This window comes from Gaeumannomyces tritici (genome assembly GCF_000145635.1).
Source record: "Gaeumannomyces tritici R3-111a-1 unplaced genomic scaffold supercont2.61, whole genome shotgun sequence".
NCBI lineage: Eukaryota > Fungi > Ascomycota > Sordariomycetes > Magnaporthales > Magnaporthaceae > Gaeumannomyces > Gaeumannomyces tritici.
Window position 1 is genome coordinate 1 of NW_008804605.1, and position 14,068 is coordinate 14,068.

General features: G+C 61.0%; 5 protein-coding genes across 5 annotated transcripts; 2 read left to right on the forward strand and 3 right to left on the reverse strand.

The window, feature by feature from the left end:
• Positions 1–7: 7 nt before the first annotated feature.
• GGTG_13833 (hypothetical protein) lies at positions 8–663 on the forward strand (the record flags this gene model as incomplete). The annotated part of the gene is made up of 2 exons (XM_009231755.1): positions 8–489; positions 621–663. The coding sequence occupies 2 exons, from the start codon at positions 8–10 to the stop codon at positions 661–663; spliced, it is 525 nt and encodes a 174-aa protein (XP_009230019.1).
• A 176-nt stretch (positions 664–839) lies between these two features.
• Positions 840–2,992, reverse strand: GGTG_13834 (GTP cyclohydrolase-2). Its single transcript, XM_009231756.1, has 3 exons — positions 2,551–2,992; positions 1,070–2,374; positions 840–1,000 (listed from the first exon to the last, which is right to left on the reverse strand). The coding sequence occupies exons 2-3, from the start codon at positions 2,348–2,350 to the stop codon at positions 953–955; spliced, it is 1,329 nt and encodes a 442-aa protein (XP_009230020.1). The 5' UTR covers positions 2,351–2,374; positions 2,551–2,992; the 3' UTR covers positions 840–952.
• A 191-nt stretch (positions 2,993–3,183) lies between these two features.
• On the reverse strand, positions 3,184–5,526 carry GGTG_13835 (adenylosuccinate synthetase). The gene is made up of 7 exons (XM_009231757.1): positions 5,286–5,526; positions 5,059–5,066; positions 4,884–4,942; positions 4,464–4,787; positions 4,222–4,362; positions 4,043–4,150; positions 3,184–3,981 (listed from the first exon to the last, which is right to left on the reverse strand). Exons 1-7 carry the CDS (start codon positions 5,315–5,317, stop codon positions 3,382–3,384), a joined length of 1,272 nt encoding a protein of 423 aa, XP_009230021.1. The 5' UTR covers positions 5,318–5,526; the 3' UTR covers positions 3,184–3,381.
• GGTG_13836 (hypothetical protein) lies at positions 5,468–8,072 on the reverse strand. Its single transcript, XM_009231758.1, has 3 exons — positions 7,631–8,072; positions 6,265–7,545; positions 5,468–6,200 (listed from the first exon to the last, which is right to left on the reverse strand). Exons 1-3 carry the CDS (start codon positions 7,725–7,727, stop codon positions 5,827–5,829), a joined length of 1,752 nt encoding a protein of 583 aa, XP_009230022.1. The 5' UTR covers positions 7,728–8,072; the 3' UTR covers positions 5,468–5,826.
• A 601-nt stretch (positions 8,073–8,673) lies between these two features.
• Positions 8,674–12,177, forward strand: GGTG_13837 (actin-like protein 2). The gene is made up of 4 exons (XM_009231759.1): positions 8,674–9,093; positions 9,215–9,437; positions 9,636–10,061; positions 10,143–12,177. The coding sequence occupies exons 2-4, from the start codon at positions 9,416–9,418 to the stop codon at positions 10,874–10,876; spliced, it is 1,182 nt and encodes a 393-aa protein (XP_009230023.1). The 5' UTR covers positions 8,674–9,093; positions 9,215–9,415; the 3' UTR covers positions 10,877–12,177.
• The last annotated feature ends 1,891 nt before the right edge of the window (positions 12,178–14,068 follow it).

Here is a 14,068-nt window from a genome sequence, read left to right on the forward strand (position 1 = left end):
GCTCGCCATGTCGCCCGGCCTGTTCCGCGACGGCTGGGACGAGATGGGCCCGCCGCAGCTGGTGCGGTACGCGGCCGGCCAGCGGTTCGACCTGCACAGCGACTGGTGGGGGGTGCCGCGCGCCGCGGCCGACGGGTCCGGCAGGGGGTGGAACCGCGTCGCGAGCTTTTTGGTGGGCCTGCAGGACAACTGCACCGGCGGGGAGACGTACTTTCCGTACGTCGAGCCGCCCGTCGCGCCGGGGCCGGGCGGCGAGGTGGGTGGGGGCGTGCCGGAGACGGAGGATCGGGAGATGATGCGGCGGTGGACGGGCAGGGAGCCGATCTGGAGAAGGCACCCCAGGGGCGGGGTGGCGTTCCGTCCCGTGGCCGGCAATGCCGTCTTCTGGGTGAACCTGCACGCCAACGGGACGGGGGACACTCGGACGAAGCACGCCGGGCTTCCCATCGGCGAAGGACTAAAGACTGCCATGAATATCTGGCCCAGGCAGTACTATCTCTAATGCACCACAGAAAGGTTGGCCACAAAAGTAAAACAACATTAGGAACCGGAAAAGGTGGCCAGTATAGGCTACAGATGCAAAAAGGACAGCTGAATGAAACAAAATAACAAGAAAACAGAACAGGACAAACAAAACAGCAGGCACTCGCCCAGGTGGCGTAAAGTCGGCACAAGCCCAAGACCGCACCGCACCTTCTGGCTTAAGCCCGCTGCGTTGGAGTCTGACTTGATGCTGGTTGGGCAGGTGCCTGTTGTTTTGTTGTTGTGGGTTGTATCATTTAGCTGGTAATGGGTTTGTTTTTTGCGGTTGGGCTAGGAAGATGGGATAGAAATGAATATTATTCGACGTTTTTTTAACCCATGATAATTTAGTTTCCTGCAGTTCGTGAACAGGTGCTCCCAGCGCCTCTAAACTATTTACGAATTTTTTATGTAATGTTGCGCCGCCAGCTCATGAGGGCATCGCGCTCGAGTCCAACATATGGCCCATCTTTTCGATCTGTACGACGGTGGATGGCACATGGTCAGTGGCACGTAGCGGATGCCCAACGCGGGAAAAGGAACATACCTTGGTCTTTAGATACCCCTCAACCTCCTTACTCCTGAACCCGCCCCTCCCCCTCCACGACAGCGGGATCATGGCCACGCGCTCCTTGACGGCCACCTCGCGGTTCGGCCCCTCGACGGCGCGGATCTTGTCCGGGTTGTTTGTCAGCAGCCGGATCTCGCGCTGGTCCAGGTCGCGCAGGATGGCCGTGGCGAGGCCGTAGCTGCGCGCGTCGGCCGGGTGGCGCAGCAGCAGGTTGGCCTCGACCGTGTCGGACCCCAGGTCCTGCAGGTTGTACGCCTTGAGCTTCTCGCCCAGCCCGATGCCGCGCCCCTCCTGCCGCAGGTAGATGATGATGCCGCCGCCGCCGCCGCCGCTTTCCGGGAGCGACATGAGCCGCGCCGCCTCGTCCAGCTGCTCGCCGCAGTCGCAGCGCGCGGACCACGCCGTCTCGCCCGTGTAGCACTCGCTGTGGATGCGCACGAGCGGTATCTGCTGCTGCTGCGGCGGCGGCGGCGGCGGCGGCGCGCTGCCGTTGGCGCTTGCGCCCGCGGCGTCCTGCCCGCTGGTCGTCCTGCCCGGGTACAGCACGCCCGTGTAGGCGCCGCGGATCATGCGGTCCATCTCGGTCTCGCCGGGCCTGGGCGCGTCGAGGCTGCTGCTGCGGATGTTGTTCCCAAAGACTATGGCCAGGTGCTCCTTGTTGTCGACGTCGTTCTTGTACAAGTGCAGGAACATCTGCGGCGGCGCGGCGGCCCCGCCGGCGCCTCCGCTCCCGGGGATGACGGTGGGGATGCGCGCGCGCACGATGCACTGCACCTCGGGGAGAGTCTCAAGTAGGCGCGGGCGTTTGGAGCCGCACCCGCCTCCCGAGGATAGTGTGCTGTCGACGGGCACGCTGTGCGGTACGGAGGTGGTGGGTGTCGCCGTCCCGGGGGTGCCGGGGGGCGTAAAGGCCGGGGAGAGGAAGGACGGCGGGAGCAGCGGCGATTGCTGGTCCGGCCTTTCTGGGTGCTGCATTCCTAGGGCTTCGCGCAGTAGGGAAGCTGATGGCCTGTCGGAGTGGTGTTGTGAAGGCGGGGGCTGGCGCGCGGCGGAGGAGCCATGCTCGGCAGGGGTCTGGCGGCGGTCCAGGGAGGTCTCGTCGCCGCTCGAGACGTCCTCGTTGGCGGCGGTGCTACTGGCGGCCGTTGGGGCGCTGGGTCGGGAGGGCGGCGAGTAGAAGGACGGGAGGGTTGTGCTGGGCTCAGGCTCGGTCTGCCATTGGTGCCCTGCAGACGTCGGGGGATCCATCAGGGGCATCCGGCCGGGCCGAGGGTGCTGCAGCTTGGGAAAGCGGGAAAGCCAGGTTAGCGAGGGTGGTCTCCGCGACGGAGGCGACAGCGCCGAGTGCGGCAGGTGATGAACGCCCGAGAGCATTTTGACTGCGAAAGGGGCTCGAGATGCGCCGGGGGAGTGTGATGCCGAGGCGTTCGCAAAAGGAGGGGATCTGGCCTATGTACCTTGGAATAAGGAGGGGAGATGGAGGCAGTGGGCGCCACGGTCGCGGGAGAATGGCGGAATAAGAAGCAACACGGATGTCTTGGTCGACAGTTGGCTCCTCGTCAGCAGCAGAGTTCGGGTTTGCGCGGTCGTCAGGAGTTGGGATTTTGGAACAGACTCGTAAAGGACTGGCCTCGGGATAGGCTGGGAGCCTTGACAGGAGCCCTGACAGAGCGGGTGCGGGATTAGTCAGGCGTTGGTTGGGATGACAAAATGCCGGGGAAGCCGACCCGCCAGGCTTGGAGCCGTCTCTGCCGCTATGTATGTTCCTTCATATGTCTTTTTCGGCAATGGATTTACTTGTTTACTTCCACAGGATGTCCTAATGCCTATCTGCATTTGTAATATCAGTACTGTCATCCACTTGCCCTCTCTCTGGCAACATTGTGTCCCATCTCCGGCAGTCGCTCCAACGTCAAAGGCGGGTTCGCTAGCGTGCCGCAATTGACTCCCCCACGCCCACCGATTTCGCCGAGGTTCTAAATTTCAATGCTGCCAATGCGCGTCGCATGCAGGACATCACTGCATTTGCATTGCGCGAACGAAGCACCATCCCGAAAAAGGCACGTGGGTCGAAGGTTCGCGTTCTCTCTATGGAACACCTCCACCCTTGAAATCTCAAGCTCTATTCGACTTGACATGGCAACGATGTCGCCCCCAATGCCCGCGTCTCTGGCATCTGCATTATCCTTCGCCCGTCCCGCTTTTGATGCATACGGTACCTACCCAGTCTATCCATTTGTCTTCTCTATCTGATCCTTTTTCGCTCCCTCACGTCATCTCCCTCCCCCCTAGCGGTAGATCATGTCGTCGCGGTCCGGGCCCGTGCCGATCCACGACACCTTGACGCCAACGTACTGCTCGATGAACTCGACGTAGGCGCGCGCCTGGGCGGGTAGGTCCTCGAACTTCTTGACGGCCGTCGTGGGCGCGTTCCAGCCCTCAAACTCCTTGTACACCACCTGCACGCGCTCCAGCAGGCCCAGATCGGCCGGGAAGTAGTCGAGGTCCTGGTCCGTGACCGGATCGCGGTAGGCGACGGCCACGCGGATGGCGGGGAACGAGTCCAGCACGTCCAGCTTAGTCAGGTTCAGCGACGTGTAGTGGTTGACGGCGGCCGAGTACTTGACCACCACCAGGTCCAGCCAGCCGCAGCGCCGCTTGCGGCCCGTGCTGACGCCCCACTCGCGCCCGACCTCCTGCAGCTTGGTGCCGATCTCACCCTCGTCCTCCGTCTTGAAGATGCCGTCGCCCACCCTCGTGGTGTAGGCCTTGACGACGCCGACAATGTTGTCGATCTTGCGCGGGTTGATGGCGAGGCCTGAGATGATGCCGCCCAGGCAGGGGTTGCTGCTGGTGACATAGGGGTAGGTGCCGTAGTCGATGTCGAGCTGGGTCGCTGCGTTAGCCCATTGGCATGGGAAGTTTAGGTATGGGGCATGCTGGACTCACCATCAGGGCATTTGCGCCCTCGATCAGGAGTTTGCTATCCCGATCCTGCACATCCTTGATGAACTTGACCGCGTCGACGACGTAGTTGCCGAGCTCCTTGCGGTACTCCTAGATGTAGGGGAGAAGCCAGGTCAGAATGTCATTGCTTTCTTGTGGATGGATGGAGACACCACACATACCTTGAACCGAGCAATCTCATCCTCGACATCGTACTTGAGCAGGTCGCCGAACCGCTTCTTGTAGCCATCGGCGAGCTGGCGCAGTTTCCTCTCAAAGACCACCTCGTCGAAGATTTCGGCAATACGGACACCACTCCGCGACTAGGGAACGAGACGGATCATTAGTCCCACATGGACAACGACACTCATAAAGACCACAGCAGCAGCAGCAGCAGCAGCAGCAACAGCAGCAGCAAACTCACAGCCTTGGTGCTGTACGACGGCCCGATCCCCCTGCCCGTGGTGCCAATCTTGCGCGCGCCCAGCTCGACCTCTTCGAGACCGTCGACGGCGGCGTGTAGGTCAAAGTTGACCTGGCAGCGGTCCGAGACGAAGATGCGGTCGCGCACGCCGGCCAGGCCCTTGTCCTCGAGGCCCTTGAGCTCCTTGAAGAAGCTGGGGACGTGGAAGACGACGCCCGAGCCGATGAGGTTCTTGCACTTGGGGTTGATCAGGCCCGACGGGAGGAGGTGGAAGCTGTACGACACGCCGTTGGCGACGATGGAGTGGCCCGCGTTGTGGCCGCCCTAGAGAGTACACGCTAGGTCAGCACCTTGTCCTTTGCACAGGTTTCCCAGCCTTTTGTCGTGTTTCTTTCAGGGCGCGTGGACGGCGATACGTACGGCGGCTCTGGCGCAAAACTCAACCGAAGGGCAGAGGATGTCGGTAAGCTTCCCCTTGCCTGGAGGGTGCAACGGCAGCTGCAGTTAGTCATGTCCCCGGACTGGAGGGGACGACGGGCGGCGCGTGTTCGTGCGGGCTATTGGAGACAGAGTCGGGAGGAGTTCGCGTGCGTACCTTCGTCGCTGTTGTTTCGCAATGCATCGCAGTCCATCGTCAGCCAACCAATTGATATTCACCATGGCCCCAAGGTGTGCGCGCCCGCAGGCGCAGCGCATCGCGTGCGCTGGCGTCGCGTCAGGCCCAGGTTTGGCGGGGTCCTGTCGGCTGCTTTCTCCCCGCTGGGCCGACTTCGGAGAGAGGCCAAAAAAGAATCGGACGGGAAAGAAGAAGGGAAAACTTACCCCCATTGGGCCCCGAGAATGATGGTCGCCATGATGGCTGCAGGTTGGCTAGGCGAGGCGAAAAAAAAAGACGTCAAGTTCGAGGAGAAATCCCGAGGTCCAAAAAAGCAGCACAAGAGATTCCGGGAAGGTCAATTGGGACTGGAACGAGTCGCAACCGAGCTCGCAAAGAGCGTGGAGCTGTGACGCATTCAATTCAAGCAATTTGCTGATATCCGCAGGGATCATATTTTTTTTTCTTATGCTTCAGATAGGCTGGCTCCATCTGGCGGGGTCCAATGGGGTTTTCCTGCTGCGACGCTAAAGGGACCCCTTTTCGTCAAACATTGCGGGAGCTACTCCCGAGGCGTGCATTAAATCCCTCGTCGTTAGGCAATGGATTCGTCAAGCAATCATAAAGACAAGCAATCGAGATGCAGAGACAACTGCTAGCAATCACGGGGGAGAACTTTGGCTTCCCAAACCAACGCCCAGCTTAGAGTATCGAGTGTGCCATCATAAAGCCTATCGTGGCCACAGAAAAACGCTATCGCCCCATTCCTCAGTCGTCGTAGTCGTCCTCGCCGCCGTACGTCTCCTCATACTCCTCAATGTACTCCTGCCGCGCCTCCTCCAGCTCCTCCATGTCGCTGCTGCTGGCGTCCGAGTCGTTGGCGGCCGCCAGCGCCTCCTCGTACCTGTCCCGCGCCTCGCGAACGTCCTCGCGGTCGCTGTCCGATACGCGGTTGCCGTCGGCGTCGTACGCCCCCAGCACCGCCGGCGGCATGTCCGGGTCCTGCGGCGCCGCCGCCGGGGGCTGTTGGCCGTAGTGGTAGTGGTGGTGCACCTCGGTCGGCGCCGCCACCGATGCCGCCGCCAGCGGTGCCGCCGCCGCCGCAGCCTGTTTCTTCTTATCGTCTTCCGAATCGGAGTCGTCTGCGGGGGAAAAGGTTCTGTTAGCAATTGGTATGGAGACGATGGGAGGCGGGCGGTATCTTACGCAGTGCGTTGGCGATCAGGGCACCGCCGAGAGCACCCGCGGCAAGGCCTCCAGCGGCACCCAGAAGCACGCCGCTGCCGGCGCTCATGCCCTTCTTCGGCTTTCCAGCATCCTTGGCGCCCGGCGCCGCCGGTGCTCCGCCGTAGGGGTTGCCTCCAGGCTGACCCGGAGACGGGCCGCCCTGCGGAGGCGCACCGTACGGCGAGCCCTGATAAGGCGAGGCGCCAGGCGGGCCTGCAGGGGCGGGGGCGCCGGCAAAGTAGCCGGCCGCTGCGCCGCCAGCCGCGGGTGCACCGTAGGGCGCCGGAGAGGCGTAGCCGCCAGGGTAGGGCGCGCCAGGAGCGGGCGAGCCGTAGCCTTGCGGAGGAGCACCATAGGCTTGGGGAGGGGCCCCGTAGGGAGGAGCTCCGTACGGTGCAGCTCCCGGGTTAGGGGAGCCGTAGGCAGAGAAGCCACCAGTCCTGGTGCTATCGCCGCCCGGAGAGGGAGCGTAGCTGCTCGGGTTAGGAGATGCGATGCTGCTCGGGTTGGGAGATGCGATGCTGCTCGGATTGGGAGATGCGATGCTGCTCGGGTTGGGAGATCCATACCCTGCGTCGCCGGCCGGCTTGAAGTTGCGGGCGCCATCACCGCCTGGGGCAGGCGAGGCACCAGCGCCCGGGTGGCTGCCGTAGGGGACCGGCGGGGGCGCACCGGGAGCACCACCGGGAGCACCACCGGGAGCACCACCAGGCGGCGGCGGCGGCGGCGGCGGGGCGGCGGCGGCGGGCGCCTCCCATTGCGTCCTGCCGGTCGCCGTCTCGACGTAGTAGGGGCGCTGCGAGCCTTGGTCAAAGTGCGAGGTCCAGCCAGGCGGCAGCTGCGGCTGACTCGGCGGGGGCGGGGGAGGGGGCGGGGGTGCAGCCGGAGCCTCCCACTGCGTCTTTCCCGTAGCCGTCTCGACGTAGTAGGGGCGCTGCGAGCTGTGGTCGAACTGCGAGGTCCAGCCGGGCGGCAGCTGCGGCTGGCCCGGCGCACCCCACTGGCCGGGTGGGGGCGCTCCGTATTGTTGCGGCTGCTGTCCGTACGGCTGCTGCCCGTACGGCTGTTGGCCGTAGGGCTGCTGCCCGTATGGTGCGCCGTACATTTCCTGCTTCTGGTCCTGCGGCTGTTGTTGGCTCTGTTGCTGCTGCGGTGCTGCTGAGGCGTACGGAGGAGGTGCGGGACTGGTTGAGTTGGCTCCCCCTGGAGGGGCCGGGGCGCGTGTGTCGTCGGGCTTTTTATCAGGAGCTAGACTAGGTGCTGGAGGTGGGGGCGAGGCATTGTCAGCAAACTCTTAGCTTCAACCTGGCCATATCGGCAGGCCTGAAGCTGAGATCAAACGCACCGGGAGCCACCGGCTGCTCCTGCTTTTTCGGCTGTTCCTTCTTGTCAAAGGGATTGAGCTCGTCAAACTCCTTCTGGAGTTTTTTGAAGAACGACATGCCGAGCACGGGCGTTCCTGCAGCGCTGGGGCCGAGGCGGTACTGATTCAGTGGTCGCGATGGGGTCGTTTGCAGACGAAAGATGGCACAGGGAAATCCAGGCGTAGACGTGCAGTATCGGCGAGCTGAAACCAAGCAATGGCAGTACGGGACGGGCAAGACCGGGGGCTTTTATCTCCACGCAAACAGCAGAAAGCGACTCGTTTCCAAACCACGCACACGTGGCCCGTCACCAGGCTCGTCTGTCCCACTTGGCGACAAGTCCCTCCCCCTGCCCTAGTACAGCCCGCTGCATTCTTCTCAGACGGGCAAATCCACTACAACACGGCGCATGGAGGCCGCCCGCCCGCCGGGTGCCGGACCCCAGGAACCCAGGGGAGGGTAAAGCTAAATCTCAATAGATGGGCGCAGTAGAGAACAGACGGCCGTATCACCCCCACCAGCACGGCAACAGGGGTGCCTTTGTGGCCTGACATGACATGCCTGTCCGCCTGTTTCAGCAACCTTGCCGCGCGGACCAGTGCTCACGAGCATGCGAACTATTATCCAGCATGGCGTGCGCGAAGGACAAAGGGCTTGATGGAGGGGTAACGGCGGAGGCGTTCGTCCAGTCTGATATCTGACCCCTCATTCTCGCCATACCCTTGGCGTGGTGGCCAAGAGGCTGATCCGCGCGTGCCAGCGAATATGCCAAGGTGGGTGGAAACACTCTCCCTCGCGAGTTGCTTCTGTAGCCGCCGAGACACTTCCATCTCGTCCATGCGGGGGATGAAGTCCCGCCGACCGTCCGACCGTCCGATAGAGCACCGCTCTGCCGCCTGATGCAGTCCTCTCGCCCGTCAGAAAGGAAGGTGGCTGCAGTGTGCAATCTCTCATGCTCCAGCAGTCGTCATCCACCGAGGCGCTGTCTTTGGGTCTGCCCAGGCTCTGCCGGGTTAACCTAACCCATCACCAATCGAAATGTGGGGCCAACCCCCAGACGCTGACGACGTCCCATCTAGACCTCCAAACGAAGGCGCTCCGCGGGCCGCGCGCAGTGGCAGCGGCCCCAGGGACAGGAAATCGAGCTAAATATTAGCATCAGTGCTACAGCCACATGTGGCGCCTCTACGGCGTCCCTCCCCGAGGCTGCGTGCATTTCATCTCTCCAGAATGCCAAAACTCCGTCCATGTGATAGCCCGTTTACATGGATACCTGCCTACGCAACCCGTCTCTGGTTCTCAGAAAGGCACATGAGCAACACATGCCTTCCTACGCCTGATCAGGGAACAACAGAACAGATGAGCGCGTGAACGTAGCAAACAGGGCTCCATCCATCCAAAATTTTCTGTCCATACACGAGGCTGTCGGGCGAGCTCTTTGTTGGTCTGTGCTCAATATCCCCTGACTCCACCACAGCACCAGCCCCATAACCCCTGTTCCAAGCCACCAAGTCAGCCACAGCCCAGCGCTCGACCAACGCTGACGCAGTGGGCGACCCCACCAGTCCAATCATGGAACCTGGCAGCGCTGCGAGACGAGACGACGCCAGCTCTCCTTGACTGCCTCCTTGCACAGAAACCTCGGCCACCTCGGCAGCACCCCCTTGCACGCTGCCGTCTTCCGCCAGTAGCTGCTGCCGCCGCCGCCGCGACGTCGCCTGCCAGAATTTCCTTTAGCCGCCCATCCTCCGTCCACCACAACAATCATGGCGTCTCCTCCGCCCATAGGTACGGTATACCCGCCTCCAAGCCCCCGCTACCGCTACCGCCGCCGCCGCCGCCCCGACACCAGGTGACAGCACCTCATTTCGACCACCTCTGCCCAGCCCGCCTCGTAGCTTTGTTTCCGCTGCTGGCACCTCCCGGCTCCGGCCTTCGCATCCGTCACGCAACCACCCTGCTAACCTCGCCGCTCTCCCCCAACAGTCCTCGACGGCGGCACCGGCTTCCTCAAGGTCGGCTATGCGGCGCAGAACTTCCCCGAGCACCAGTTCCCCTCCATCGTGGGGCGCCCGATCCTGCGGACCGAGGAGAAGGGCGACGGCATCGACGGGCTGCAGATAAAGGACATCATGTGCGGCGACGACGCCTCGGCCGCCCGCAGCATGCTGCAGATCTCGTACCCCATGGAGAACGGCATCGTCAAGAAGTGGGACGACATGCAGCACCTCTGGGACTATACCTTTTTCGAGAAGATGAAGGTCGATCCACAGGGCCGGAAGATCCTCCTCACCGAGCCGCCCATGAACCCGCTCAAGAACCGCGAGCAAATGTGTGAGGTCATGTTTGACCGCTACGGCTTTGGCGGTGTTTATGTTGCCATCCAGGCGGTTCTAGCTCTGTATGCTCAGGGTACGTCACTCTCTCGTCTGCCTCTTGGTCATTCCGATCAGGCCTTCGTTCCTTCTAACCAACCCGCCGCCACCACTCTAGGTCTTTCTTCCGGCGTGGTCGTCGACTCCGGCGATGGAGTCACCCACATTGTCCCCGTGTACGAGTCTGTCGTGCTCAACCACCTCACACGAAGACTGGACGTGGCGGGCCGCGACGTCACGCGCAACCTGATCGCCCTCCTCCTGCGACGTGGCTACGCCCTCAACCGGACGGCCGACTTTGAGACGGTACGGCAGATCAAGGAGAAGCTGTGCTACGTCTCGTACGACCTCGAGCTAGACAAGCGCCTATCCGAAGAGACGACAGTGCTGGTCGAGAGCTACACGCTGCCCGACGGCCGCGTAATTCGCGTCGGCTCGGAGCGCTTCGAGGCCCCCGAGTGCCTGTTCCAGCCCCACCTGGTCGACTGCGAGCAGAAGGGCATGGCCGAGTTCCTTTTCGACACCATTCAGGCCGCCGACGTGGACGTGCGCTCGTCCCTCTACAAGGCCATTGTGCTCTCGGGCGGCAGCTCTATGTACCCCGGTCTGCCGTCTCGGCTGGAGAAGGAGATCAAGCAGCTGTGGCTGACCAAGGTCCTGGGCGGGAACCCGGAAAGGCTCAACAAATTCAAGGTTAGGATAGAAGACCCGCCGCGGCGCAGGCACATGGTCTTCCTGGGTGGTGCTGTCCTGGCAAACATCATGGCCGACAAGGAGAGCATGTGGATCACCAAGCAGGAGTGGGAGGAGCAGGGGCCGCGGGTGCTTGAGAAGCTGGGGCCTAGGAACTGAGTTTGAGAGTGGGACACGGCTGTCGGTCTTGTTCCTTGCCAACCGCTTTTGTTCATCTTTGGTCGGTCAGCGCCGTCACTCTTGTCAGTTTGGGCGTTATGCAATGGAAGAACTTGCCGTTTGGCGTCAACAAAGGAAAATGTAGCACGTGGAATCTGAGTCGACTGTTCTCACAAGCCAAAGTTCAGGATAGGACAGAGCGGTGATGAAACCATACGGGCCAGCCCAGGAAATAACGGCAGACAACTAACATGCCACTGGATTTTCCATGAGCCGTGGGGACCTGTTGGCGGAACTTGGATGTAGCGGGCTGGGTATCGCCAAGATGGACGTCTAGCCATGGAGTTGCGTGTTCCCGCGAGTGGTTGTGGCACTGCCAGACGAGCAATGGGACATCACAACAAACGATACACCTTCTTTGCAGAATTCTGCTCCGCGGCCGCCAAAACAGAGGTCTCCCTCGAAGTCATCCGTAAGTGAGCGCCTTGTGGGAAGGAGGAGTGCCAGCTAGCTCAATGATAACAGCGGAGTGAAGCACTGTCCAAAAAAGATGGGCTACGGGAGACAGTTGCATAGCCCGCGTGCACCGTGTGTTCACAAGGCCTACCATCGGTCTAGATCTGGCGGCTGCCGCTCCGCGTACTGAAAAGGAAGAGGCAGGCAGACGGGCGGATTTCGGCGAGCCTGTGCCATCTCTAGGAGGTCCGGATCGGTGTAAGTGCTTTGGTAGGGCACGGCATTTGCGTCGGAGGCAGTCCGAGGATGATGAGCATGTTTTGACAGTCAGTACGTACGGATATCGGCGCTCCGCCGCATGATCTCGATGTCGCAGGGAAGCTGCCAGATACAGTTCACCGACAAGGAAGGGAGTTGGCAAAATTTTGTTCGTACTGTAGGAATGCCCCATTCAGCCTAGGCACCATTCCATATCCTTGGGCAGAACATCCATCAATACGGGCAGAGGGACGACTGGTTATGGTAGGGAGACGGGGCGGAATGGAACCGTCTTCATTCAGAACTTGTTACCGAGGGGGTTTGCCCATGTGTCCGTATCACCTTCATCACCCCATATAAGTTCCTATATCCCACGTCGCTCTCTCTGTCTTGTGCTATTTTTTTGTTCACAACATCTTGTTCTCGACATTCCCTCATGTCCACGCTTGAAGTCCTGGGCAAGGAATTTCTCGAAAGCGTACTATACTATTCCATAGCATCTAATAGGAGCACGAAACGAGCTCATTCCGTTCCGCTAACTATTACAACTTGGTCTGGGACCTTGGCGACCGGAAATGGGCGGCCGGAAAAGCGGAGGCTACATGGACAGCGAGTCGCACTGTTCAATCCACAAGGCTGAGGGGCCACGGCGATTGCAAACGCGGCTGGCTGGGGGACCTGTCTCTCCCCGTACACGCGGGGGAGCAAACAGGGATACCTAGCATGGTCAACAACGGCTTTCGGGAGATGTATAGCGGAGGAGCAACCCAGGCCTGATGACAATTGACGAATGGGTTTGAACGGTCACTTTTCACTTGGGCAAATAAACTCGCGCCGCTCCGAAATGCGAAATCCAAGCATGTCCAGCGTGCGTCCCCAGCATTGACGAACAGTGTGAGCCTCCCCACCAAGACGTGGAGTTTCTCCAGTGGGCGTGTCCACAGGATCATGCAAGTCGATGCGAGTGAGCCGACTTTTGGCTGGGCGCCCAGCCAGTTGGGACCCCGTTTCGTGGCCATTCGCCGGCGAAGTGAGGTCCGAATGATGGTCTGCACCCGGCACCAAAAGCTAAAGAGTTGGAAAATGAAACAAGGCACGCGGGAGAGAAGCCAGCGGACACAGCAAGGGATAGATTAGCCAAGGTGACAACACGGTGCCGCGGTATGTAGGTAAAGGGGCGATGGCGACGACCTCGGTACGGTAGCCCTGCGGGTGGACCGCTGCGGCTAGGTGGATGATGGTGGCCCACGATCCACGGTCCATGGGATCGGATGGTGTTTGACTCGGCGACAACCCTGTGCTGGCCGGTTGAGACGACTTTGACCTGACGTCGAGCAGCCTCCTCCGCGGAGCCGGCACGCCGGGTCGAGCCTAGATCGACTACAGCTGGCTTCGCATCTCCAGGCTTGCCACTGACTGGCTGTGCTCCTCCCCATGCACCATGTGCAGTCTCGCTGGACTCTCCCAGCGCCGATCATCTACTTAGCCGCTGCTAGCTGCTTCTTTTTTTTTTTTTTTTTTACCACCAGCCGACGCCGACACCATTGATCACGACCCAAGCGAGCGATGGATCGACAGCAGCCATGACGTCAGATGATCTTGGATGAAGCAATGCTCCGAAACGCCCCGGCTGCCTGGCCGTGTCATTTCCCATAGCAAATCCGCCGAATTTCCCCATCAGCTCGGGGAGGCGGAATCGCCTCCTTGCGTCTGATACACCCGACGAGGGCTGCAAGGCACCGGACGCGGAAGCTGATCTTCGCCTCTAGGGCGCTAGACAAGATCGGCTGGCGGCGAGCCAGTCGGGTGTCAGGCTGGAGCGCTGGCGGACAGAGCACCCCCCCTGGTTGATGAATGGATGACAGCATTCCGGCGCCCATCTAGTGCGTCACAAGAGGTGCATGACTAGCACGTGACGCGTGCAGCCAGAGGTCGTGATGTCAGAAGACGTCGCCCGTCGCAGGTCTATCGCTGACCCAGCACGGTGGAGGACGTTGCACCAAATCCGAAGGCCACCTAGAGCGAGCGGAGGATAGAAGTCTCCCACCCCGTCCAGGTGAAATTTCGCTGTTGGCACAACACGTTTATGCTTTGGAATTACTGTAAACAGGCTCGTGGGGAATTTATCAGGTAAGAGTCCTGGTAAGACGTCCCTGGCGCGATTCATGGCATCCTTATCATGGCACATATTCGTCAGGGGAACCAGGTGGAACGAGGTGTTGGACTGGCAAAGCACGCGAAGTGCTTGCATCTAGGCCGGTCCCATTAATTAGTTTGACGCAGCACGGCTGCCCGACTTTGTGTGTGTGCTCCAACATGCGTCTGGAAAGTCGAGGTCGTGTGTACCCAGGGAGAGTAAAAATTAAAGGAATGTCTGAGGCCGCCGAGCTGGAACAAGAGGCTTCCACGGCATGGCGTGAAATGTTTGTCTGAAGGATCGCGTTTTGCAAATTTTATTCCAGAGAGCATTTTTTTTTT